The sequence below is a fragment of the Rhinolophus hipposideros genome, assembly GCF_964194185.1.
Source record: "Rhinolophus hipposideros genome assembly, chromosome: 19".
Classification (NCBI taxonomy): Eukaryota; Metazoa; Chordata; class Mammalia; order Chiroptera; family Rhinolophidae; genus Rhinolophus; species Rhinolophus hipposideros.
In genome coordinates, this window is record NC_138065.1 from 136,123 (window position 1) to 163,883 (window position 27,761).

Consider the following 27,761-nt stretch of genomic DNA (forward strand, 5'->3'; position numbering starts at 1 on the left):
GTGACGTTTCCAGAGACAGGAAGGTGCTTCGGCGCCACTTTGTTCCGAATTGGTGGATCCCACGCCAGCTCATTAGTCCCGTCTAAACCAGCGCGTTGCGGACCGCAGCGGACCGCGCGGAGACTCACTGAGGACACAGCCTGTCCTCTCCGGCCCCACTGCTTCCCGGGAGCGGCGTGGGGCCTCGGCCGCTGACGGGTTAACGCGGGGACAACCACCGAGAGGCGCGTCCTAGACAGCCCGGGAGGCGGCGGCGGCCCTCCGGCCTCCAGCGCGGCCGGTGGCCTCTGGGGGCGTCGTCGTCCCCCTCGTCGGGGAGCTTCGGGTGGGACCCCAAGGAGGGAGTGGCGCGCGCGACTGCGGGGGGACCGTGCGCGGCTGCGCCCAGGGTTGTTCCGGGCCCATTGCACCCTGGCCAGCATGGCGACGGCGTCCAGACCCAGCGAGGCCCTGGGCGCCCCGTCCTCGGACGGCCAGTCGGGGCTTCTTGTCGTCAAGGTGGAGGACGAGGAGGCCAGCTGCAGCCGTAGCCCCGCTCCGGGCCCCGAGCGCTGCCGCCAGCGCTTCCGCGGCTTCCGCTACCCCGAGGCCGCGGGGCCCCGCGAGGCGCTGGGCCGGCTGCGCCAGCTCTGCCGCCTGTGGCTGCGGCCCGAGACGCACAGCAAGGAGCAGATGCTGGAGCTGCTGGTGCTGGAGCAGTTCCTGAGCATCCTGCCCGGGGAGCTGCAGGCCCGCGTGCGCGCGCAGCATCCGGAGAGCGGGGACGCGGCGGTGGCCGCGCTGGAGAACATGGACGGGCAGCTGCCCGCGCCCAGGCCGCAGGTAGAGCCGCGCTGTTTCCCCTGAACTCGGAACGAGTGTGGGCCTTCCTTTCAGACCCCGAGGTGGCAGTATGTGCGCCGTGAACCTCCCTGGCAGCGACGTGAAGCCCGGGGCCCCTCTCACAGTGATATTTCCGAATGTGCAGAGGAACATAGAGAGGAACCCCGAAGAACACAGCTGGGCGGGACTGCAGTTAGCCAAGCGTTCCACAAATTCGTGGGAACGTTGTATCTGCATTTTCAAATGAGTGCACTAAACACTAGGCAGATCTAGGGACAGGTCCAGGAACGGTCATTTCAAGGTTCTAAGCATGCGTGACGGGGACAATATTTGTCTGCATGTGATGTGATGTGAGGTACATCTGCAGTTTCTCTTGTGACAGATCCTGGGTGTGCTTATGCCACGTGGCTCTGTTGCTTCACTAGTAAAAATAAAGATCGGTTTTTTTCCTGTGGGAGGGAGTCCAGGGAACACAGATTCAGAACTTCTGGTGGAAAATGGGTTGACTTTGTCCTGCATCTTCTTGCCTGTTTCAGGAGGAGGAGGTTTCCTCTTTGCATTGTGTTGTGTCCTTGTGAACATTCCTTCCAGAAAAGTGTGACCAGATCCTTGTAACCAGTGACCAAGAGGCCAGGGTTCTTGACGGGGACCTACTGAACCCGTGCCCCGTAACGGAGAAGTCATTTCAAGTCACTTATCTCAGGCTCTTCATTCTTTAGAGAGAATGTCGGGGCTGCACGTGAGAAAGCAATTTGACTATAAATGTCTGGAGGGAAGGCTGCATTAACGCGGACATACCACACGCAGGGGCCTGTTAGGTGCTTTCACATACCGTGACCTCGTTGACTGGTCCCCAGAAACCTGTAAGGTAGAAATTACTGTCCTCGCTTTTCACATAAGAAGAGATGGGAGTGTTCTCTGAGGCCCCAGAGTTTTCACAGAAGTACAAATGTTATAACGAGGGATCAGAGAGTCATGGTTAAGAGCACGGGCTCTGGAGCCACTGCGTCCGATCTCCCATCATGGCATTGCCACTTGTTAGCTGGGTGACCTTGGGCAAGCTACGGAAACTCTGTACCTCAGTTTCCCCATTACAAAACTAACAGTAATAATACCCAGCTCAGAGGGTTGTTGAGTGGATCAATAATGGTAAACCTCATGGAAGTAGTGCCTGGAAAAGCGAAGGTGCTAGCACGTGCGAAGCATGATAGAAGTGTTTCATGAGTGAATAAATGAATGACTTCCAGGTGCCAGGTGGTGACCAGGGGCAGCTGCTCTGTTGCAAGATGGCAGTGTTGACACCGGCTCAGACGTCACGAAGTGCCCGGTTCCAGCCGATGAAGGCTCTGCTCAAGCACGAATGTGTGGGATCCCAGTCCCCACCAGACAGAGGTGAGGATTATCTTGCGCCGACCTCGTCCAGTTTCGCTTCAGGTTTGCGACAAGGCAGATCTGTTGCTGGGGGCTCCACGTGCCCAGCACAGATCGACTGGACTTTGAGACGAAAAGGGAAATTTCCAACAGTGGTGGAGAGCCTTCCTCACCAAATCTGCATATAGTAAATTAGGCTTCGTTAAGATGTGGGTTTGGAAAGAACTGATTTTTTAACAACACAGTGGTCTCCACTCATTTAACATATCTTTGTGGAGACCTCTATGTGGTAGCCGTACGGTAGGCACCAGGGGCAGAGGCGGCGTAAGACAGATTTCTTGCTGCAGTGGAGCTTACAGTCCGGTAAGGAAGATAGCACGTACATTCATAATACAATTTTAGGCACTGGTGAGTGCTGTGAAGAAGATAAGGCAGAATCGGTAAAGCCAGCCGGAATAGTCCCGAGATTATAGGACAGCTGCAGGCAGAAGAGCATAAACCCTAGGTCCGCAACGAGAACAGGATGAAAATCACTCAGTAGGAAACTGCTGCGTGTTCCCGGTGTTCGCCATGTGCTGTGAACACGTGGGCGGGTTCCCAGTACACGCGACACTGGGACACGCCAGTCACACCACGCAGTCCTTATTTCTAAAATGTAAAACTTGCCCTTCGCTTCTTGAACATGAGCAAGTTCTATATGAGCAGACACCAGTTTCCTGCTTTCTGGGCCCAGCTCTGTCTGGCTCCTTGAGGTTTTTAAAAGTAAAGCCAAAAGCACCTCAAGAGCTACGAAAGACACCGTAACAACAGCAAGAGAAATCCTCTTATCCCTTATCCTGGCGAAGTACAAGACTAAAGCATCTTCAAACGGAAGGCTCTTTTTTGTTCTCACGTTGGTTTCATTACACCATCCCTACCGAGCAGCCTGCCTTTTTCTGTAGTTTTCATCCATCTACAGAGCACACCACACGTTGGGGCCCTAGGACGGAGCTGGTGGGGTCAGGAATTCTGGAAAGGAGCACTCCGTAGGCACTTCCTGGCAGGAAGGTGCAATCCCAGCATTTGAACTCGGGTCCCACAGGCAGGGAGGCTGCATGCGAGGGTGTGGATCTCACCCAGGGCCTCTCTCCTTCCCAGCTCTGCAGGTGCCTGGGCTTGCTGTGGGTGCGCGCTATGCAGCGCACGCAGTGGTGGCCTCCGGGCTCATCCCAGAGTCCCAGGTGAGCTGTAGCCCCTCTCCCTCTTCCGTGCCCTCTGCTCCTGTGTGCCGCCATGGGGTCCCGCCCTCCCCACCCTAGACCCAAACCCAAGTCCTAGATGGGATTTTCATGTCCGCATCTGTGCCGTGGCTGTTGACCATCTCCTGGCTTCTTTTTGGTGCCTGGCGGAAAGCTTTGTCCTGCTGTGTCTTTTTTCCTCCAAAAAGTAAAATTGACTTATGCAGATGGTTAAGAGCTTCTCAGTGCTTTGTATTATAGTCGATTGTTAAGTAAGCAACAGCATGACAGTCACTTTCTCACGATGACCTGTGATAGGGTGCCTCATAAATAACCAGGAGAAACCACTCCGTGACCGAGGGCTGCTCTCTTCCCAGAACCTTTTCCTGTTTTGTTAGGAGCTTGGGGGGCTATCTGTGTTCCCCAGATCTTCCCTATTCTGTCTCTCTGGTTAGCTCCTTCTTCAAAGGGATTTTCTTCTTCCAGAAGGACGCTATAGCAAATCAAACTGAAGACTTTCTTGTGATGGTGGTTTTGTTTGGTTTTGTTTTTTAAAGTTTCTGAAAAGTGTACTGTTAGTGAGCGATTAAAAACCCACGGCCTCTGCCTTCAAGGTACTTAAACTTGAAGGGACAGATAGGGCATGTTCTTTTATCTAAACTTAGAATACAGCCTGAACAATCTTTACTTACACTGGGTTTTAATTTGCTACCCAGTTCTTCAGGCCCTTAAAGAGAGTGTTTGAGGCTCTGTAGTGTCCATTTTCTTCCCTGCCTTTTCCCCCCTCAGACCTCGATTTAGTTGTATTTAAAAAAATGAGTAATGTAAATGAACCCCCACCCCACTTTGTCCCAGCACACCACTAATCTTCTGAAAGGTTTGGATTTCGTTTCGTTTTGTTCACTGTATTGGCGTTTATTTTCTAAACCGTTTCACTTTCTGGACTGTTTAGGTATTAAGAGAAGTACTTACCCCAATGTGTGTAATAGTTCTTTCCTTAAATGGCTCGTGTGATTAGAGATCAGATTAAGTGGGTCAAAGGGTGCCACACAGGCTCTTTTTCACAGGGCCCCTTTCAGGGGATGTTTATTCTTTGCATGTGTCAGCTTTGGGAGTGATCTTGGACGAGGGGAACTAGGTGGGATTCCCTGTTGTTGCAGGGGCTGCTGAAAATGGAAGATGTGGCTCTCACTGTGTCCCCTGGATGGACAGAGCTAGATTCATCTCGGGTGAAGTCGTACAGAGATGAAAGGCAGGAGGACGGTGGCCCTCTGACCTCCCTGGGTAAGAGCGATGGGCACTGATTGCTTGTAAGGTTTCCTGGCTTCCTTTGTATGAGAAGCAACTGGGCTGTTTGAAGCCACGATTTGCCTTCAGAAGCCTGTTGCGGACCAGCTCTCTGACAGGTTTTCCTCCCTGCCCTGTCAGTGCTCTAGTCATGTTAAATGGGAGGGTGCAGATACAACAGGCCTGGCTCATCGCAGATGCTAGGTCAACGTTGCTGGTCCTGAGCGAGGAGAATGCGGGGGCTCTTCAGGTCATGGGCCGGGGGACCCCAGAGTGGGAGATCTGGAAGTGTCTTAGAGATTGATGACGGAGCCTGACCTTGGAGATGAACGTCTACAGGCACCCAGATGGCCTGGCTTCTGAGTTCACACAGCTCGTTAGTGGCACCGTGGGACTCCGACTCAGCTCTCTCAGCGCAGAAGCCAGTTCCATTAGGGGACCGTGTCTCTGCCTGGGATAAAGGCAGAGATGAGTACCCTGTTTCCCTGAAAATAAGACCTAATTGGACAGTGAGTTCTAATGCGTCGTTTGGCAGAAAAATTAACATAAGACCCGGTCTTATATAACACCAGGTTTTATCATAAAATATGACTCGGTATTATATTAATTAATTATTAAATATTATATTATATAGATCCAGTCTTATAGTAAAATAAGATCAGGCCTTATGTAAATTTTTGCTCCAAAAGACACATTCGAGCTGATTATCCGGCTAGGTCTTATTTTCAGGGAAACACGGCATGCTTTTCATTGCTCAGTGACTAATCTCTGAGTTCCCACTGTCTGTTTCTTACAGAACACTTCAGAAGCCCTTTCCCTCACCTTGCCTCCTACCACCTTCTGCCCAGCCATTTTATCACCCAGCACTAGGTGCATGGCCCTGCCTACCTGTCCTTATAACTTGGAGCCTCTGCATGTGTCCCCAGCGCATCAACACCCCTTCCCTCCATCCTCAGCCTGGACCCTTCTTCCTCTGAGCACCCCTTCCTCTTCATTTCCATGCTGATTCCTGTACTGAAATCCTCATCCATGGCTTATACAGACCTCTGTAATTCTCCCTCCCTGGGACTCATCTGAGAGCTTTTTTCCATGGCAGGGCATAATTGATAGTTGCTGGTCATTTGGTATTTCAGGTGGTGAAATGCAGAATAAGATCAGGGAATTGCCTCTAGATGAGAAACATCCAGAAGAGGAGCTTGGGCAGACCCCGCGCCACCTTGGTGAAACCATTGCTCTGACCCCGGGCCACCTGGGTGAAGCCATTGCCCAGATCCCTGCTTGTGCAGAAGCTGGTGAGCAGGAGGGCAGGTTACACAGAAAGCAGAAAAGCGCCACGGGGAGGAGGCGGCACATCTGCCATGAATGTGGGAAGAGTTTTGCTCAGAGTTCAGGCCTGACTAAGCACAGGAGAATCCACACTGGGGAGAAGCCCTACGAGTGTGAGGACTGTGGCAAGTCCTTCATTGGGAGCTCTGCTCTCATCATTCACCAGAGAGTCCACACTGGGGAGAAACCCTATGAGTGCGACGAATGTGGCAAGGTTTTCAGTCACAGCTCAAACCTCATCAAGCACCAGAGAACTCACACTGGGGAGAAGCCCTACGAGTGTGATGAGTGTGGAAAGACCTTTAGCCAGAGCTGCAGCCTCCTGGAACATCACAAAATCCACACTGGGGAGAAGCCATACCAGTGCGACATATGTGGCAAAGCCTTTAGGCGGAATTCACATCTCCTGAGACATCGGAAGATCCATAGTGATAAAAGCGTTCAGGATCCTGAACACGGGGAGAGCTGGGAGAGTCAGGGGACGCTGGAAAGTCACGAGGGGAACATTGAGGCTCCCGTGTCTTATCGATGTAATGAGTGTGAGAGGAGTTTCACTAGGAGTAGAAGCCTTATTGAACATCACAAAATCCACACTGGAGAGAAGCCGTATCCGTGTGATGCATGTGGAAAAGGCTTCACCCGGACTTCATACCTTGTTCAACATCAGAGGAGCCACGTTGGGAAAACAATTCAGTCTCGGTGACCTACGTATTACGTGACAAAGTTGAAGTGAAGCCACCCTGGAACCCTTCCTGACTACAGAAACTGTGCTGGGGATGTATTGCCCCTGTACACCGTGAGGTGTATGTGTGAGGGAAAATATAGCGCGTGGCCGAGATGAATTATCTTCTACATTCTAGGTGACTAGAAAAAAACTTGTTGGAAAGGAAGCGTTGTCTGGAAGAGGTAGGACCTCAAGTGGTTTGCTCTCACCTACTGGACTTCGAGGGCTTCCAGACTGACTCACCACCCCCAGCCATCAGTTGATGACAGATCCTGGGTAGATGGCTGATTTGGGGCTGCTCTGTGACCCCTCATTTTGCCTATGTGAACCCTTCACCAGTGGGTTGGATCAGTGACATCTGTACCCCACCATTGTGCCTTGCATGTAGGTGCTACAAATGTTTATTAAACAGACCACTGCATTGACCTTCATTTCTCGGGAAATCTGTTGTTTAGATTTCTAGGAATTTCTATCTAAGGCCATTTTTGTTTGTCTAATTCTCTGAGGTTCTAGATTCTGGGTCAATATAGGGCATTCACTGCCAAGTACATAGGATTGTCAGAGTAGGGGTGGAGGAATGCATATTTCTTCACCAGTATGTTCCTCACTTACAGTAAGAATGCCTTAAACAGCCTCTTTGTGATTAAGACATTTTGGGACAGCTCCATCCATACAACTCCATTCTCCAGTCAACATTAATTATGTTATTCCATATTAATATTGCTACTCTATGGGGAAGATTGTTCACATTCAGGTAAATAAAAGTCCATTTTGTCAAGTCAGAATATGAGGATTATGAATTTTGCAAGGATCTGTTTATACTAGTAAGTGCTGTGTAAATCACCTGGAAATGCTGACGTTGATAGAGGAATGGAGTAAATACTTTGTTAGCCAAAGCTCTACATATTGGCATGTCAACTGTTTAATAATAAAAACTGTCTTTAAAAAGTGTCCAGTAACTGACAGTCTTGATCTTATCTTGTAATTGTATGTCAAATCACATGTTTGGTTCCATCTCAATTATTCACAAGGAGAACTTCATCCACTTGGTAAACTCAATTTATTTACTTTTCTCTAAGCACCCAGTTAATCTCGTTTTTCTTCACAATATGCCAATATTGGGTCTGAAGACTTTCAGTCAGCTTCATATACACAGTATCTATTTTGTACATTTCAAATGGCATTGCTACTACAGAAATGTTTCAGAATGACTACTTTCCTGGGAACTTTCTGTTGACAAATCACTTTCATTTGTGCTCCTACTCACATTTCTCACTTGGTTTCTGGCCTCATTAATCCCTCGGTAGTTACAACATCAGTCTAACACCTTGGAATCTGAACATAGCAAGAGTTTCTGGTCTCCTTTCCCAAGTAATGGCTGAACACTATGAGATGTTCTTACATATTTATGGATTTTGTTTATTAAAAATTGAGTCATTGATGTCATTATCTTTTTAAACAACTGGATTTTAAAAAATATGCAGAATAAAAAAAAAAGAATTAAAAAAGTAGCTAGAGGACTCTATACATAGGAAAAAAACCTGGAAATACACAACAGTTTGACAACAACGATTACCGCTGGGCAGCTGAATTTGGACAACTTTTTCTTTTTACTACACAAACATCTCAACTGGCACGAATTTTAAGAGAAACTCAAACTCAGTGATATAAGCAAATTTTAACGTGGCTTGGCTAAAAAAGATTGAAGAGCGAAATTTGGATTTGGTCCTTGAAATCTCAAACACTTACTATGTTGCTTTATAGAACTGGCTTTTCCTGAATGCGTCAGTTACACCTGCATGACAATCCCATTGGAGGACTCTGCGATCTGCACACGCCCTCTGGACACTGTTCCTTAGCCACAGCAGATGCTTAAAAAGCTTGTTGAGTGAATGACTGAGTAGAAGGGTGGACACATGGGTGCGTGAAACTGATGTGCCTCCTGGAAGAAGGGGTTCTCAGCAGTTTGAAAGAAGAAGAAAGGAGGAAGGTTGGAAAATGAAAAGTCCATGGCCAGAGGAAAAAGAAAGAAACAAAGGGACTGGAAAGATGCCCAAATGACAGAAATCCGTGATGACTGTGTGACTGGTAGGTTAGGTGAATAAACATAGCCGGGAGGCAGAGTGGCAAGAGACATTGTGGCTTTGATACATATGAAAATACGTGAAAAGGAAAACAACAGAACTCCACTGCAGACTGTCAGAGGTGAACAAAAACACTAAGAGGCTGTGATGTTATGGAGCCAGGTGCTGGGGGGAAGCTAGAAGGAGAAGGCAGCAGATGTGGCCCCAAGTGCCACATCCACTGGTGTCCAGTACTGCCACTGCCACGTCTGATTCCACCGACTCTTGGCCAGGCTGCCACCCACGGAGCCTCTCTCACACCTTTCTACAAATGTAAACCCCAACCGGCAAAGGTGGCTGGTAAGTCCTAAGAGACCAGCTAGCATATGTTACCGATAATGCATGCCAAGTGCTTTTCATCAATTGTTTGCATTCAGTGCTCACAACCTCCCGAGGTCCATACTCCTTATAGACTGAACTGTGTCATTCTCCAACCCCGACAAATTCCTAGGTTGGAGCCCTAATTGTATTCAGGGAGGAGCTTTAGGGAGGTAATTAAGAGGGCCCTAACCCGACAGGCCTGGTGTCCTTAGAGGAGGAGACACCAGAGCGTGCTCTCTCTGTACACGTGCACAGAGGACCACTCATGTGAGAGCACAGCAAGAAGGCAGCTGCTCCCACTCCAGGAGAGCTCTCACCAGAAACCTACTCTGACACCACCTCCAGAACTGTAAGGAAATGCATTTCTGTTATTTAAGCCGCCCAGTCTGTAATACAACTATGGCAGCTACAGCTGACTAAGACAGTATCATCGACCTCTTTTTGCACATGAGTGATTCAGTAACGTACCCAAATACAAGCAACTTGCAAAAGGCAAAGCCACTGTCAGACCTTGAAGCCCATTTGCTAACGCTGATCTCCACAGTGATTCCTGGAAGTCCTCCTAATGTACCATGTGCCAGAAGGCCAGAGCTTCCAGGACGGCTATGCAGGGGACGACTGCGTGTAGGCGGAGGGGACAAAGATGAGCACACCAGGCCCTCAGAAGCACTGGGCGTTGCTGACGATTTCTGATCCCCTGGTGCCCCAACTCCAGGTTTTCTGTTTGTTTTTGCTTGACAAAGTGGGGTATGCTCAACACAAGGTAAACCCTGTCCCTTACCTGTCTCTCTAATACGGTGGGTCTCCCGAGAGGGTCGCGGGTGACCTGGGGCTGCTTAGGCTGGGAGTGAAGTCTCAGCGACGGCGATTCTCCCAGAGGCACTGTCTCTTTAGAGAGGACTTCTCGTCTGTACCTGCAGGTTACCACATGGAAACAATGACAAAATTTGACTTCCGAAGACATGAACTGCCTGAGGAAACACTTCTGAGAAAGAGGAAAGCAGGGTCTTATTTAATTCCCAAAGTTAAGGAGGTAAAAAAAGCAGAGGGTACAAGGGTCCCTGGTGACCCACACGTACTTCCCCCCGCAAATCTCCCTCCCTACCTCCTGGTGGGGTTCATCCAACTCCTCCAGCAAAATCACAGCTTCGACCCCACTCCCCGGACAGCGCTCCTGCACTCCCCCCGCAGCTCCCCAGGACAGGACAGAAACGCGCCAGCACCAGCGGCTTCAGTGTCTGCTCCGTCGTGCTCACAAGGGCCTCAAGCACTGGTAGCCAAGTTCCTGGCGTCAGTGAAGAGCCTCCCTCGGTCCAGGGTCTCCTGGTAGCAGAGTCGGCAACAGCGCCCTTGGAGGGTTTCCCTTGCTGTGGATCCCTGCACAGGTAGGAAACTTTCTCCCTCCAGTTTCGCTCCAGGATGCCGCGCCTCGTAGCCCTTTCTCACCCGCCCCTCTAGGACTCTGCATCTCGTTTCTCATCGTCGGCCGCTTTGGGATTCCGCGCGTTCTTTGTCAAATCTGGTCGCTCGAGGGTTCCGCTCGTCATCTTGCCCGCCCCAGACAAAGTCTAGGGTTCCACCACTCGTTTCTCACTCCGCCGCCCCCTTCCCCAACGCGCCACTCTAGGATGCTGCGTCTCGTTTCCCGGCCAGCGTGTCCCGCCGCTCTAGGACGCCGCGTCACGTTTGCCCCCCATCGCCGACCGCTCTAGGATTCCGAGTCTCTATTCACGTTTGGCTCCTTTAGAGTTCCGCGTATGCTGTCAAATCGGACGGCTCGAGGGTTCAGCCACTGATTTCCCAGTCCCCAGTCGTTCTAGGATTCTGAGTGTCGTTTCCCCCCCTGCACAGCGCTCTAGGACTCCCTGTCTCGTTTCCCATGTCCCGCCGCTGTTGGGTTCCACCTCTCCTTTGCCAAAATCAGCCGACTGGGGTTCCGTATTTCGTTCCCCAAGACCTGCCTCTGTAGGACTCTGCATCTCGTCCCCCATGTCCGTCGCTTTAGATTTCCGTGTCTCTTTTGTCAAAGTCGGCCGCTGCAAGGTTCCGTTTCTCGTTTACGACCACGCCCCCCCCCGCCACTCTAGGATACCGCATCTCGTTTCCGGGACCGACGGTCGCTCTAGGACTCTCTCCTACATGTCCAGCCGCTCTAGAATGCTGTCTCGTTCCTCCCTCCCCCGGCCAGCCCTTCTAGGATTCCGCGTCTCGATTGCCATGTCCGGCCGTTTTAAGGTTCCGTGTTACTTTTGTTAAATCTGACCTGTCGAGAGTTCCGCCTCACATTTTACCTGCCACTCCCCAACTCTTGCCTGACAGTTTGACGTATCCGGCGGTACTAGGGTTCCGCCTCTCTTTTGTGAAATACAGCCGACTAGGGTTCCGCATCTCATTTTCCTAGTCCAGCCGCTCTAGAACTCTACATACCGTTCCCCACCGATCATCGTTCTAGGGTCCTTCGTATCGATTCCAACCGTCGGCCGCTCTAGCACACCACGTCTCGTTTGCTCCCCACCACCCACCCGTCGCTATTTGACGGAACGTCCCGCTTCCCATGTCCGATTGCTTTAGGCTTCCGCCTCTGGTTCGCCAAATCCAGCCAGCTAAACTTCCGCATCCCATTTCCCAAGTCCGGCCGCTCTAGGACGTGGCCTCATTTTTTTTTTTTACTGCCTTTCTAGGATGATGTCTCGCTCATCTCCACAGCCGGCCCCCCCCAGGACGCTGCGTCTCGCTTCCCCTTGTCCGTTCGCTTTAGGGTTCCGTGTCTCCTGTCAAACAAGGTCGCTCGAGGGTTCCGACTGTCATTTTAGCCCCCTTCCGGCCGCTCTAGGACTTCACCCCTCGTTTCAACCCCGGCCCGGCCCCGCCCTCCAACCCCCGCTGACCTCTCTTGAACGCCGCGTCTCGTTACCTAGCCCACCGCTGGCCGCTCTAGGACTGTTTCATTTGCCGAACCCCCCTCTCCCAGCCGTTGATCTAGGACTCTGTCTCGTTTCCCATGTCTGGCCCCTCTAGGACTCCGCGTCTCGTTTCCCATGTCCAGTCACTTTAGGGTTCCGCGTGTCCTTTGTCAAATCCAGCCTCTCGAGGGTTCCACCGCTCGTTTCACCCCCGCCTCTCGTCCCCCCGCGCACCTCCACGCCCCCAATCCCCGGTCGTTAAAGGCTGCCTCCCGTTTCCCCACCCCGCCGATGTCCCTAGCACGCCGGGTCTCGTGTGCAATGTCCGGTCGATTTATGTCTCCTGTCTCCCCCGTCCACCACTACCACCACGGCGTGTCGCTCTAGGATGCCGCGTCTCGTCCCACCGCCCGCGCTTGTCTCACCTTGGAATAACCCCCCATTTCCTGGGGATCCAGTTCAACAAGTGAATCACATAATCCGAATTCCATGTTGGGTAGCCACTGTCACCGTTAGCTTGGAATTTGTATGTATAATTCTTATTTCTCTAGAGATATGGGGTTGGTAGGGAGATAAGAGAGGCACTAAGCTATTTTATATTTAGTTTTTTTCATCACTTATTTTAACATTTTCACTTCATATCTTAGACATCTCTATTGGTCATGTAGGCCCATCCCATTTAGTGGCATCAAGCACGATTTATTTCTCCTGACCCCTACATATTGATATTATTTCTCTTCGTTCCTTCTCCTTCCCCCCTTTTCTTCTTTCCTTCCTTCCATTCTTTTTGTTTTATGCCAACCAGAATGGTGATATCACACAAACTATGTTTTGTTTTAACAGAACCTCATTTCTTACAGCAGAAGAAAGTACCTTGTATGTTACTGGAGGTTCAGTGATGTGTTCTAACTTCAAAACTAGCTCTGTAAATTTGTTTTACTCAACCTAGCCATCTGAAGGCCGTTTGTAAATTGAAGCTTCATCCAAATATCCGGTAAGTGTGTAATCATTAAGAGCAGCAACACGAAGAAAATTTGCTCAAAATCCTGATCACTTTCTCCAACATACCTCAATTGCAAAACCTTTATTACAAACTTTCCTAACAAACTATATAAGGGGAGTAAAAACTCAACTTCTCTTGGACTTGAATAAACTGTTTAAATGTTATGTCTTCCATTTCGTATTTGTATGAAATGCCCAAATGTCTCACTGATACTTGATGAGGCTAACTGGTTTTATGTGTGCTTGTTAAGTAGGTCAACTATAGGACTCAGGCGAGCTCTACTCTCGGGTCAAGTGGACAGCCCTATAGTTAAACAGCTCCGACAAAGAGCGGCTTCCACTTGTCTGTTTGGTAGACTCACCTAGAGCAGGACTGGGACAGAGGGATTCTTTTAAACTTAGAAGTGGGAATCTCTACTAAAAATATTTATGCCACTCAGCACAGACAAGAAGAAATGCTGACTACAAGAGTAACTAAAAAATTGAGGATTACCTGCATCTGAAAATACACACACTGGGATACTGACTCAACTGTGGGTTATGTCATGAGCTTGGAAGAGGAGAGGAGGAGGAGGAAGAAAAAGATTTGAAGGATTGGTAGTAAAAAGATTGAGGGAACTAGCTAATATGTGAAAAGACCCAAGTTAAAAATATTTGTGTCCTGTGTGAATCTTCACCAATGCACTGTCTAAGAGGGTTCCAATAAGCAAGTGGACAAGCTGATCAGCCCTACGGATTGTCAGCAACTCTTTGTCAGCTATCTCAGCTTTTGAACACAGTGATCATGACTACCATGATGACACGCATATGGTAAAAAAAAAAAAAATCGTTTTTTTCCACCAAGACTAATTCAGAGATCACCATTGTTAAGGTTCCAATTTGCAAGGGCCCACAGCAATCCTAAACCCTAGATATGATGAACTACCCAGTGTGACAAACCAGTCACCTAGCAGCAAGTTTGTTACATCAGACTATGATGGAGATCAAAACTTGACTTCAAAGCAACAGAAACTTTTTGTGACTTGATGGCTTTCCACGCCTGCCATGCTAGTCAGTACCCACTTAATGAAAGTCCTAGTCACACCAGCCCCAATTTAGTTGGACGCTGAAATGAAATGATTTTTCCCCCAATCTCTAATTCAAACATGTTGCTGTGACTCCTTTCCTGTCCTTTAATGATACCTTAGGCAGATCCCACAGCTTTTGTATTAAAGGCCGCATTCAGTTTATTTTTAATTTAAAAATTTATTATCTACTGAATAAGTTATATAGCCACAGATTCAAAATACAAAAAAATACAAACAGGCAGGCATACATTGAAAACTCTCCGATTTCTCTCTTCTGTTGGGTTTGATTATACTGCAGTTCCACAGGAAAATGTGCTTACTTTTTAGAGATGGGTACTGCAGTATTCAAGGGTGGTATGTCATGTCTATAATTTACTTTAAAATACTTCAGCAAAGAGAGACCACTACAATCAAGATGTCTGTTTCCAGCACCCCCCAATCTGCCCCCTTGCCCCTTTTTACTCAGTCTTCCTTCCATTCCCAGCCCAACAATCAATGATCTTTCACTCATACCTTTTTTTTTTGCCTTTTCCAGGATGGACTCATACAGCATAAGCATTTGGGTCTGCTTTCTGGCCCTCTGCTGTCAAATATAATTGCTTTCTTTTGTTAGACAAATGAAAACCAATATAAAACGTATTTTCCACTTTGTCTTAATGGCCAGAAAACTTCAAATCAACTTCAGTGCTACACTGTATTAATTAATCTGAGAGTAAGAGAATTCACCATCTGTAGTAGGTGGAATGGTGGCCCCTCATGCTGAATTAAAGCCACAGCAACAAGCACCCCATGGCTGCTGGGAAGAATCTGGTATCCCCTGCTGCAGGCATAGCACCCACAAAAACAATGGAAAGGACAATTACGTATTGGACACAGAAGCAAAGGAGCCAACCTGAGAGAGGCCTGAAGACTCTGCATTACTCATGGGTTCCGATCTGTGAACTCACCTACTTGCTACAATTTATTTGCACCTCCCAGTCAATACTTGGGGCCCTTTTACAGCCCCACAAAAATGTGAACGGACACACACTTCCAGCTGAGATCAAAGATGATACTCTGTCTCTTGTTTCAGCTCTCCTACTGTAAATAAGTGTCTTCTTTGTGGCCTAATCGTTGCCACATTTCCCATGGGTGACTGTGCTGTCTGAAACGCCCCCACGTGTCGTGCTGATGTGCTGTCTAGTATCTCTAAGCATGAGGGGCTGCTGGGAGGGCCTCCCAGAGAAAACACTTGTGCGGTAAGCTTCATTCACGAGTCGTGGTGCTGCTGGTCAAGTTCAGTATGAATGAACAAACAATAGGATACCTCTAGGAGAAGAAAGAGGAATTCACTGCCTTGTAGATACATGATGCTGCTCCAGAAAGTGCAAGATAGTGTGTGGAAAAGGGCTAAATCTGCACGTTCCTGAGATGGTAACCAGTAAAAAAACCCAAAACAAACAAACAAACAAAAAACCCAGCACGACAGACAGCAGTGTTGTAAGGCTGAAAGCCTCGTTCACCAGGATCAGGAGAATGTGGAACCCTCCTTGGCTAGTGCTGGCTGGTGGCTCACACATCAACACAGTGGGACATGTGAAACGTGCAGGCTGTGGCAGGATTTCAAAACACCTGCTCAACGTTACACGAGGGAAAGGTTCCATGGAAGTGCTGGTTTTCAACGCTGAGACTGGCTTATTTTATGAAGACGTTGGCAGATGAACCTACATAATGCAAATTACATTTCAACTGGTGAAAAAAAATGTTGTGACCAGAGGTCCACAGGAATCTAACCCTGTTTCCTCTAGGAGCAATAGGTCAGTATTAATTACTTTGGTAATTATGGCAAATTTATAGAACATAACTGCTATGAATAACAAGAATCACCTGTATATTACCCAAACCAGACCCTTGAGAAGGGCACAGAGTCCAAATGGAAAATGATTTCTTTTGAGCAAAGGAACTGGCAGCCCTCAGAAATTACTCCTCCTCCACAGAACGAGTAGTGAGCGGCCAGCAGACTTGAAATCTCTAAGTCTCAAAAATGCAGGAGGTGTGGGAGAAGGCTGATCTTAAGACGGGTCAGTGGAGAGGGGGGCCTGGAGCTAAGGCAACAGAATGTCTTCCAGACAAGTATGCCGCTTATCACCACTTCTTTTTACCATGGTACTAGAGGTCATCTAGTATAGTAAAGCTAGAAACAAACACAAGGATCGGAAGGAAAATATAAAAGTCATCATTTGAAATATGTTATATGTAAAAAAGAATAAACATATAAATTATTAGAATACTGGAAAATCAATATATAAAAATCAATTGTAAGTCTCTGTTAACAGAAAGAGAAATTGGAAAAAAAAAAAAATGAATCTGGGGGCCGGCCCGGTGGCTCAGGCTGTTAGAGCTCCATGCTCCTAACTACGAAGGCTGCCGGTTCGATTCCAACATGGACCAGTGGACTCTCAACCACAAGGTTGCCGGTTCAATTCCTGAGTCCCGCAAGGGATGGTGGGCTCTGCCCGCCCCTTGCAACTAAGATTGAACATGGCACCTTGAACTGAGCTGCCTCCCAGATGGCTCAGTTGGTTGGAGCGTGTCCTCTCAACCACAAGGGAGGGTGGGCAGCGTCCCCTGCAACTAACAACAGCAACTGGACCTGGACCTGAGCTGCGCCCTCCACAACTAAGATTGAAAGGACAACAACTTGGCTTGGAAAAATGTCCTGGAAGTACACACTGTTCCCCAATAAAGCCCTGTTAAAAAAAAAAAAAGAAGATCTAAATAATATAGCAATTATTTTTTTTTTTTTTAATTATGCTACTAACTGCATGGAAAAAATATTAAACGTTTAGGAATAAATCTAACAAAGATGTTCAAGGCCTCTACATAGAAAACCTTAAGAGATTACTGGGAAAAATGAAATGAGACCCTAAAGAAACGGACCCATATCCATGAATTGGAAGACTCATGTAGACACATTGATTGTCTGAGATTAATCTATGGATTCAATAGAAGCATGTTTTGGGGAGGAAGAGGGTAGAAGACAATAGTTAATTCTCAAGTTTATATGCGAAGGGCCAAGAACAGCCAAGACTCTGACTGTTCAAAGCCAAGACTTTGAAGCAGGACAGCAAGACAGCAAGAGCTGATCTGCCAGGTGACGCAGTGGTCAGTTAACAGGCAACAATGAAAGTCACAGACAAGTCTTTAATCACTCACTGCAACAGCATCAACGAGGGGCTCAACCGGACAAGAGCTGCCTCGGGCAGCACTCTGTTCTCGCCCCAGGGACGGTGCCAGGCGGGGCCAGGCGAATCAGGTGTCCCACTGCCAGGGGAGCACCAAACAAAAGGCTCAGCTCATTTTATCGACCCGGGGCCAGGAGGGGGAAGAGGCGGAAAAGCAAGGAGTGGAAAAGTACCCAGAGTGAAGAAAAGTGTCCTTAGATTTCCCCCACCCCGAGCAGGGTGTCTGGGCAAGGCCCCCAATAAAAAGGACTCCAAAAGGAAATGTGGCTAGGAAGGCAGACTTGACTGAGAGCAGCTGGCCAGGCTGCCTGAGCTCTTCAGAGACCGCTCGCGCTGACTGGGCCTCAAGTCCAGCATGGAGGGCTGCTAAGGGTAGAGCCTCTGTAACTGCCTATAGTCAGGTCTGAAAAGTCACAGAAATCTGAAGCTGGACTCCTCAGGGATGATTCCTTCCACCGAAAACCTGAATGCAAGGTGACGATACAGTAACTAGGACAATGTGGTACTGATGCCAGGACAGCCACAGATGGATGTGACGCACACGGGAACCAGGAACAGACCCATGCAGCCGTGGACAATGAGCGCACGGCACGTAAGCCCTGCAGAACAGTGGGGAGGAGGTGGTCCCTCCTGCCGCACTCAGGGAGACTGGGCATCCACAGGGAAAAAGAGGAGCTGGACCCAACCTCACTCATGCACAAAATCCAATTTCAAGTGGATTAGAGAGAAGTGGAAAAGCAAAATTATACAACTTTTTAAATGAAACAGAGATTATCTTCCTGATTTCAAGGAATAGAAAGTGTTGTTCAAAAAGACAAAACAAAAAGACACAAAAAGAAGAGAAAGACAAGCTGGACTATATACTAAACTGAAAAGCTAATGCTCATCAAAAGACACCATGAAGAGAACAAAGGCAAGCTGCAGAGCTGGAGAGGATATTTCATTCTCCGTGAAAAGGGCTCATGCCAAGAGTATGCAAATGACTCTGCAGCCAGGAGCTTTCCAGAGAGCAGCACAGTATCAACCTACCCTGCCGGAGGTGGGGCCTCGTCTCTCAAGGGGACCAAGGGTATACACAGCACTAGGAAGTGTCCTGGGTGACAGTGGCCAGGACCCTGCCGTGCGGGCACACCCAGCAAGACAAGCAGGAATGCAAAAGGCCCAGGGAGGACTGTGCCAACACCGTGTGTCAAGCCAGAATGGCTGCGTCTGTGATCGTGCAGCTAACACTCACCCTGGCCAGACAAGGGCCTCCCACCTACTAGAGCAGAAAACAAGCATTTCCAGGTCTGGCTCTGTGCGCCCACCCCAGGCTCACTGTCCCTACTTCCAGAATGCAAGCGACCTTCCTTCCTCCCAGGCGCATTGTGCTTTGTCAACATGCTCTTCCCACAGTGTCTTCCTTCAAGCCTTTTCACTTTTCCTCCACAGTCTTCCCAACCCTCATGAACACTTGTCACACCTTTGGCACAAAGCCAGTGCTTTTATCACTGTGACTACTGTTCTCGCTACGCCCTTCACCCTTCCCCCAGTCGGCTGAAAGCTCCTGGAGAGTAGGGTGCTTTCCTCACTTATCTTCTATTCCTCATACCTGGCATGAGGCCCAGCCTCAGACAAGTGACCACAAACACCTGACTTTGAGCTCACAAGGGTAAGTATGTTGCATGTGTCCCGAGCTCCTAACAATAACACTAAATTCTTCAGCAAAGGAAATTGTTTTTCCAGAATGTCTGCTCCTTCAAAGTCTTCAGAATACTCACCAGTTTCTGCTTCCGACCCAGTTGTGTGGTTGGGGAGTGATATGGCATCATGTCAGTACTGACACCCGAGGGCTGTTTGTTCTCCACCTAGAAGATTGTCTGCAAATCTCCATCCTAGAAACAAACCAAGACAGCTAGGGTCAAAGAGGTAAACGGTGACAGCACAGACGCTAAGCACACAGAAACGGGTGAGGGAAATCTGCCAGGCAGAGCAAGGAGAACCCGGTCTCCTTCCGGTGCCCAAAGCAGGAAGAAGGGCGGAGGCATTCACACTTTCAACCCACCACAGCAAAGGACGCTTCCGCTGCTTTCTGAGGCCTTCGCTCCTGCCTACAAGTATGCACCTTTGTTTCCAGACAGGCCCTGGGCCCCGTGTGAGGTCCCAGCCCCTCACCTTGTGCTCCGGAACCACGACCTTCTCTGCCTTCAGCCCCACGTGCAGGCCTGGTTACTCGGGCACAGTGCGAAACAGACAGGACAGTGCTTTTCCATGCACATCTGTGGCCTCGGTGCCTGCAGCACAAGCTGTCTCCGAGCTTCTTGGAATCATGTGTCTCATGACTGACCTGCCTGAAGTGCCGCTGAGACTCACGGAAACGGCATCCCTTGGCAACAAAGTTCTACTCTGAGGAACGAACACCATTTCACCTTCCCAGGCAGTCTTCCCTCCTACCTGTGCAGTGTAGTCTGACGCAATCTGCCAGAATCTCACATGATTGAGTGTCAGGCCCGTTACCTGAGTGAGAAAACACCATTAATATAGAAAAATAGTGAAAGTAATGTTAAAATCCAGATCTCTTTCCTGAGTTTCATATGTGCACATACGGGGTTTTGGTTTTAGTCCTGGGCACAGGGTTAGGGAGTTAGGGTACAGTCTGGTGAACAGCTCTACTGGCATTTCTAGACATAGCAGACATTTCATTTTCCAAGGTGACCTGATTAATTTCCTACCACCTCCCAAATTTGGGCTCTCCTGGTTGATATGAGGTATCAAGCTTCACACGATTTCCTTGGAAATCATCCTAAAACCAACGCCAACCCCGACTCCACAACAGTTCCCCATGCCTGTCCCATTCGCACCCTCTGAGACTCTGCCACACCACACTTCAAGAAATACTAAATGCAAGGGTTAGAAGTCCCTGACACTGAGGTTTTCTGTTTTGTTTTGGTTCAGGAAGCTCAGTCAAGTCAGGGGTTTTTTGGATCAGTAAGTCTAAAGGCCCAGTGCTTTGCTGACTCAGCAAGAACAATCTCAAAGAATATCTATTGGGATTACTACCTAAAAAGAGATAGTCTACCCTCTGCCAGGTTACTAACCCATCGAATCATCTCTGAGAACATCGTGGGGCAACAAAGGAAAAGAAAGGAAGACCAATAGGTTAGTGTTTCCGGATTCAATGAGGTATGTGGTCCCTGTCTTGCCAACAATCATTACTTCTAATTTCAAAATTCAGTATGTTTCCCCCAAAATACTGGAATAGCAACAATAACAAAAGGCTTGTACTTAAGAAAAAATAAATCAAGGTTTAAAATGTCGAAGTTTGCTCTTATTAAACCCAAACAAACTTCATCATGGCATGGTGCTTTTACCTTATGAGTTATAAAAGTGCATTCTCAGAAGTAGATGTGATTTTAGAGGCTTAGTCAGTCATTCTCAGAGTCATTTTTCACTGACTTCTCACTTCTTCAATATACTAAAGAGCCAAGTGTCAATGAAAACATAAGCTTTTCCTATACCCTTCTTTTGATGTACCATTTGATACCAAAAAAGGCCTTTGGAATAGCTTCACCACCTAAATCACTGAGGACACTTCTTGGCATGAATTTTCTGGTGTTTAGTAAGATTAGAGCTCCCACGGAAGGCTTTCCCACATGAGGCACACTCGTACGGCTTCTCTCCTGTGTGGATTCTCTGGTGATGGATCAGGGTTGCGATCTGGCTAAATGCTTTCCTGCATTCTCCACACTCGTAGGGCTTTTCTCCAGAGTGAACCCTCTGGTGGTTAATGAGGGCTGAGTTCACAGAGAAAGCCTTCCCACACTCCTTACACTCATACGGCTTCTCTCCTGTGTGGATTCTCTGATGTTTAATGAGGGCTGAGCTCACACTGAAGGCTTTCCCACACGCATCGCACTCGTAAGGTTTCTCACCAGAGTGGATTCTCTGATGTTTGATAAGGTCCGAGCTCACACTAAAGGCTTTGCCACATTCATTACACTCATAGGGTTTCTCTCCATTGTGGATTCTCTGATGTATGATCAGGTGTGCCCTCACACTGAAGGCTTTCCTACACTCATTACAAGTATAGGGCTTCTCGCCAGTGTGGATTCTTTCATGCACAGTGAGGGTGGAGCGCTCACTGAAGGCTTTTCCACAGTGATCACACTCATAGGGTTTCTCTCCAGTGTGGGTCCTCTGATGTCGCACAAGGCCTGAGCTCTGGGCAAACTTCTTTCCACACTCACCGCAGATAAACCGTCTTCCTTCTGTGGGCCTGTCCTCATGCCTTTCTAACTGGTCCACATACTGAAAGGCCTTTTCATGCTCAGGAATCTGTAAAGTATCCCTTTTATACGTGCTGGGGACTTGCTGATTTGGGTCCATCCTTACAAAAACCTTCCCTTCAAAATGGATGCCTTGTTCATCCCACAGGCATTAATTCCTGAAATAAACAAACTTTTCAAATGTAATTTATTCCCTCCTACCAAAGCAATATGTGATACAGACTCAACCAGGACTCTCAAACATGTGTGAGAACCCCAGACACACCGATCGTGTGGCAGCCAGAACAAATGTTTTTATTCAGTCAGAACAACACAGCACCATCACAGAACTATTAGGATGAACACCTGACTCAAATGGCTATTTTACAAAGGTATGTAAAGCACAGGACCTGGCATATAAATGTATATAGACATATAGTTCCTATACTTAAAAAGACTTTTTATCATATTTCCTTAAACTGAGATACAAGACAGGCATTAAAGAGTTTTGTAGATGGGAGAGCAGATGGAGTATAGGATAGTGAAGGCTAAAGAATCTGAAATTCAACTGGTAATGAGTACAATGGAAAAAATGACAATAATCTCATCGACCGGTGCATCTTACCACTCACAGGAGTCCATACCAGGGTTGGAAGAGACATGGGGTCAAAGGAGTTCTGCCAACTGCACCACTGTCACTGCTGCAGCTGCTGTTGCTATGATGATAGTATCTTAGCAACAGGGAGGCTTTGTCTCCTCTGGAACTGTGACAGACAGATCCTTCACCTCTCCAAAGAATGGGGCTCCTCTAGCCCATTCCATCTTTAAAAATTGAGACCCACATGTAGAGAACTTGCTGGATTGTTGCCTCTCTTTTATCCCCTGGGAACAAACCAAATTCTGCCTCCAAAATTAATAAAACTTTTGCTCCAAACGCAAATAACACAAATTATCCCCTCTCTGCCTTTTTCTATTTTATGAATTGTTTTACGTCTCAACAGCGACAAGTCAAATTGACAGTATGCACCCCTGCTATGATGAGAATGGCACTTCACCTACCTCTGTGGTCTTCCTCCAAAATACCTATAACCTCAATATAATAATGACAAAAACATGACTCAAATCCCAACTGAGTGGCACTCTACAAAAAAACCTGACAAGTACTCCTCAAAATTGTCAAGGTCAACCAAAACAAGAAAAAGTCTAAGAAACTGTCACAGCCAAGAGGAGCCTATGGAGACATGACAATTAAATGTAACATGATGCCCTGGAGGGGACATTGGAATAGAAAAAGGACATGAGGTAAAAACTAAGGACATATGAATGAAGTATGGACTTTAACAATCAAGAGTGATTCAACAGTTGTGGTAAATGCACTATGCAATAGAAGATACTGATAACAGGGAAACTGGGTGTGGCGTATAGGGGAACTGTCTACACTATCTTCACAATTTTTCTGTAAATGTAACATGCCCAGAGCATCCAGAAATTATTCTACAAATTTTACTTAAAAATTTGTCTTTGATTAGGTTGTATACAATTCTGAACTCAAAATACTCTAAAAAGACATATGGAGAAGCCTTGCTTCCACCCTGGTCCCCCTTCAATTTACCACCTCCATAGGGAATCGCTTGTATTAGTTTGTACCTTGTTTTATGCCTCTCATTTCCTTGTTCTGGTTGGGTGGGTCGGGGAAAGGTTCCCCACAAATCAGTCATACGTTTGTCGTGACATGGACAATGTACCTCCATGGCTTAGTAGCTGAACTATTTCTAAGTGATGCTGTTCTATCAAGTGTCTCTGAGCAGCAGCTCCTTGGCAACACTGAAAAAGGCTCACAACGCAGAGGTCACAGGAATTCTTGCCCAGAGTCCAGAGACATGGTTACCAAGGAAACAAGTGGGTAAGCTGCTCTGCCCTTATTAGCAAAACACGGAGAACCCCTACTTCCAGGCAAACCCCTCTGGGTCTCTGGCTTGCTCACACTGGAGTTATCCTTTCCTGTCCTTGCCTCAGCGCGCTTTCTTGTCCCAATTACATTCCCCTCACAGCCAGAGACTGCTGATGTTGACTTCGGGCAAAAACAAAGGATCAATGCATTTTTTTCTGAATAAATTATCTTTAGGCTACAGATACATGTAAAGTACCTTTCGGGGCTGTTATCAGATACCTTTGAGTTAACACTTTTAATTTCAAAGGAAAGCTAAGAAGAAGAAAGGACATTTGCTGTCATCTCTGAAACAGAAGAGAAAGGTTGGGAGGGGAGGGGAAACGCGATGTAGACTCCAAAAGAAAGGAGCTTTCGTGAGTAGAGCATTCAGCTAAGCTGGTTTTTCCTCTGAGGAAACATGAGGCTATTTCACGAACATTTAATTAAAATTTCGAAGTGCCCTTCACCTGTTCAGGAGCCTGCGGGCCCAGGACAAGGGAACGGAAGGTGTCCTCCACGCCCGTCCGCTTCCCCGCACCCGACAAGGGCCTCGTCAGGAGAGCCAGGCGGGCCACTCCAGGGACTAGCTGTCCTCCGCCCCCGAGACGCCCGGCTCGGGGGACGGGCTCTGGTCCCGCCCGCCATCCTGCCCACCGGGTCGCGGGGGAGTCGCACAGGCGGCACAGCGGAGGAAGCGAAGAAAAGAGTAAAAGGGAGGGACGAGGGGCTAGGCAGGTCGCGGGGAAGCCACACAGCGCGTAGCTCCCGCTGCCCTGCGGCTACGCGTCCAGGAGCCACTCACACCCAGGGAAGCCCGAGAGGACCGACCTGTTACTCGGCGGGCCCGCGCCTGACCGACCATCGAGGCCCGCAGCGGCCCGGAGGGACGACTTCCGGGAATCCCTCCCTGGGGATCCGCTCTAGGATCCCGGAGGTTCCCTCTCAGTGGTTCAAACGCGGCCCGCCTGAAAGGAGCACGAGAAGCAGGATTCCGTTTACTCCGAAGAAGGCATTTTACAATTTTCATCTTACTTAATCCCGCAGGGCAGACGTTACAGTTCTCCTCTCACATAAAACTGAGAAGCAGATAAATTTTTTCCGAGGTTGGACAATAAACCAGCAGAGGTGAAATTTGAATCCAGGTTTGTCAAGATCCCAACCCCATCCACTTGCCTCCGAGGTCAACCAGGGAATGACTCCTCAGGCTTTAGGACTAACAGAGTAATCCCTAAATTAGTCTGTAAATCGAACAGTATTCAAATAAAAATATCAACTTTTTAATAAGTCAAATTTAAAGTTCACTCAGAAAATGAAACAAGCACGACTGCCTGGGAAAACGCTGGAAAAGAAGGGCAATGAAGGAAGGGGCACTTGTCCTAAAGGACTTTAAATATATTATAAAACCTCAATAATTAAACAGTGTGGTGCTGGTGAGTGAAATAGACAAATGGTACAGAATAAAAGTGTGGAATTAGATGCAATCACATGTAGAAATTTAGCGAATAATAAAGGTAACAAATCAGTAGGAAAAAATGAGTAGACGCTTCAATAAATTATGAGGAGAACTGAGTAATCATCTGGAAAAATGTTCAACTGGATTCCTACCTCACTCTATACACAGGTAAATATTCCAAATAAATCCAACTTGCAAATGTTATAACCGAAACTAAAAAAAGTACTAGAGGAAAATGTGGTAGAAGTCTTTTAGAAACTCAGAGAAGGAAGGCCGTGTGAACTTTGAGGCAAAATCTGGAGGCCATAAATGAAAAGATTGATAATTCTGACCTCCATACAAACAACTGAAATTCCTGCAAATAGAAATAAAACCAGCTTACATAAAGACAAGTAAAAAATGGAAAACGTATTTATAACTTATATGTCAGAAAACAGGCAGCAAAGATGGAACTCCTGAACAATAAAATACTGTGGCAGAGCTGAGCTGGATTCCCTCTTGTTCCCCCCTCATTTTGAACTTAACCAGACTGCTAAGCGTTCACAACACCCTTATCCTGATCCAGTTACATAGAAGCTTGAAAAACAACAAAAAAAAGACTCCTCAGGTCCCTTACTACCAGACCCTTCAGAAGACCACACAATGTCAAAGTCTAACACTTACAACTGTCCTGAGGGGTAAGAGTCCCTACAATTGATATTTCGATGGCGTATTCCTGGGTAGGAGCTGAAAAGACATTGAGTCTCCCTCTGCTCCCAGAGCTGGCATTTCTTGCTAGATCACTTCTTAACTGTATGCAAGAGCTGCGATCTGGAAAAAAATGAAACACGTGAAATTATGAAGAAATCACTGTATAAGCAGATAAAACAGCAGAACAGGCCATTCCCCGGAAGGTAAAAAAAGGAAGAAATAATTACAACAAATATCTAGATGGCACTTCTTATGTACCAGGCAGGTGCTTTTTTCGTCCTCCTTTACAGAGGAAATGGAGGCAGAGAAAGAGGAAGTTATACGAACACAGTACAGGTAGTCTGGTTTTAGACTTACGTTCCTAAAAAGCAGGGAAAAAAGAGAATCCCTAGAAGACTAAAAGTTTTAAGATGACTTGATAAATACCTCTCCGTTTCCACCCTGCTGTCTGGGTTCATCCATCTCCCTCTCGAAGTGGAGGGCATCCAGCGTGGCCACCTTCTCAAGGACTCTGTCTGCCACACCCATGCTGCTCCCACTCCTGGACCTGGTGCTACTCAGGTAGGAGGGTCAGGAACTGGACTCAGCCTGTTGTCAACCAAGCCGCTGCAGCCAGCTCAGAGCGGAGACTTTTCCGGTAACAGACTCCCTGGAACCAGCCAAAGCAGCTCCTCTAAAAGTGCGGCATGCAGCTTTCCGGAGTCTGTGATTCAGTAAGATTCCTCTGGAGGACCTCTTTTTCCAGAATATATCTTCTGTAAAAGAAACATGATTTTACTCAAAGAAAAAGCAGACTGCCGTAGCTGCTACATAATTAGAGTGTTGCAGAAGAAAAATAAGAGGCAAGTAAGGGTCTAACTTGCAGAAAGAGGACTGTCGGGTCACACACTGCGCCACCGGCATCTCCCCGCCTCTGCGTCTGCGCGTCACTGCGCGGCTGGAGCGGGGTGGGGCCGGAGAGGGGAGTCGGGAGAGAACCGCACCCCGGTTGCTGGGAGGACGGAAACGTGACTGCTGGTGGGGGGGGGGTTCCTTTACTGCCAAGCCGAAATACAGAGGTGTCTTCTGCATTCAAAAGAACATGTCGTGGGCACAAGCAGAAGTGGGAGGAGGCCTCCCAGAAAATTCGAGTTCCTAATGCTAATTTCCAGAAATTTGCAGTTTCTCCTCTTTTTTTTTTGGAATGGCAAGCTGAGTTCTGGTGGGCAGCGATACTAAATGCAGCAGGGTGCATCTGTGACTCGATAAAACTCTTTAGACCGGAGAAAAGCCCAGGGTTACAATCCCGAGAGGGAAGAAGTCCCAGGTAGGGACCCCGGCAGCCCCGAATCGCGAGAGAAACCTTCCCTGGGGGGTTGCATTTGGGCGCAATCCCCGCCGTCCCAGGAGAGGCCGCCTCTCCAGGTTCCGGCCTGGAGAGGGAATCTGAGGGGTTGTAGTTGAGGAACGCTCGCCAAGAAGCCACTCAAACGCAGGACGACCCTCCGCGGGGCGGAAGCCCCTCACAGCACTTCCGGGGCGGGCCCAAGAATCCGGAAGGCCCAGGGCGGGGCCTAGCTGGGTCCTGGGCGGCTGTGGGGCTGCGGTTCTTCTGTCACCATCTCACGAGGTGATTTTTTTGCTTCCTGATTTTACCCAGGGTAGGAACACCCTAGCGTGTTGGAATGCACTCATAGGTATCGCAGCTGGGAAAGGGCACCATCTCCAGAGAGGGCCCGACATCATCCCTAAAACCGACACGCGGGACCGCAAGAGCTCTGGTCATCATCATCAGTGATACGAAAGTCAATGCTGCGAATCCTGTTTTCTTGAAGGTTAGGGACCAGATCCAAGTTAGCAGGGCTTTCAGGAAATGGCTGCGATATTGCAGTTACTTATGAAAAAGTGTAACTTGAGACACCAGTCTGGTTTGGGCATACAAGCTGAGAAAGGAGTAACTCGTAAAGTGAAACATTACAGGAGGAGGTACTAAGAATGAATTAAGAACATAAAATATCAAGGGTCGGATCTGAGGGCATAACCAGCCAAAAAGGAAATGGGTAAAGCCTCAGAAACCT

The 27,761-nt window shown here is 48.1% G+C and overlaps 1 protein-coding gene and 2 long non-coding RNA genes across 6 annotated transcripts; 1 reads left to right on the top strand and 2 right to left on the bottom strand.

Annotated features, from left to right (window-relative positions):
* The first annotated feature begins 11 nt into the window (after positions 1-11).
* Positions 12-8,225, top strand: ZKSCAN4 (zinc finger with KRAB and SCAN domains 4). The gene is made up of 5 exons (XM_081080365.1): positions 12-822; positions 2,070-2,214; positions 3,331-3,413; positions 4,571-4,694; positions 5,831-8,225. The coding sequence occupies exons 1-5, from the start codon at positions 421-423 to the stop codon at positions 6,724-6,726; spliced, it is 1,650 nt and encodes a 549-aa protein (XP_080936491.1). The 5' UTR covers positions 12-420; the 3' UTR covers positions 6,727-8,225.
* LOC308510727 lies at positions 3,965-11,216 on the bottom strand. Its single transcript, XR_013995404.1, has 3 exons — positions 10,297-11,216; positions 9,973-10,105; positions 3,965-5,148 (listed from the first exon to the last, which is right to left on the bottom strand). It is a non-coding gene; the product is annotated as an uncharacterized lncRNA (long non-coding RNA).
* A 3,113-nt stretch (positions 11,217-14,329) lies between these two features.
* Positions 14,330-27,216, bottom strand: LOC308510726. Of its 4 annotated transcripts, none has more exons than XR_013995401.1 (7): positions 27,047-27,216; positions 26,131-26,456; positions 25,678-25,824; positions 24,390-24,526; positions 19,542-19,883; positions 19,148-19,261; positions 14,331-15,866 (listed from the first exon to the last, which is right to left on the bottom strand). It is a non-coding gene; the product is annotated as an uncharacterized lncRNA (long non-coding RNA). The 4 variants fall into 4 exon arrangements; XR_013995402.1 differs by having other exon boundaries at positions 26,131-26,459; positions 26,564-27,197; XR_013995403.1 differs by lacking the exon at positions 27,047-27,216 and adding an exon at positions 26,564-26,672 and having other exon boundaries at positions 19,432-19,883; positions 26,131-26,459.
* Positions 27,217-27,761: the final 545 nt, after the last annotated feature.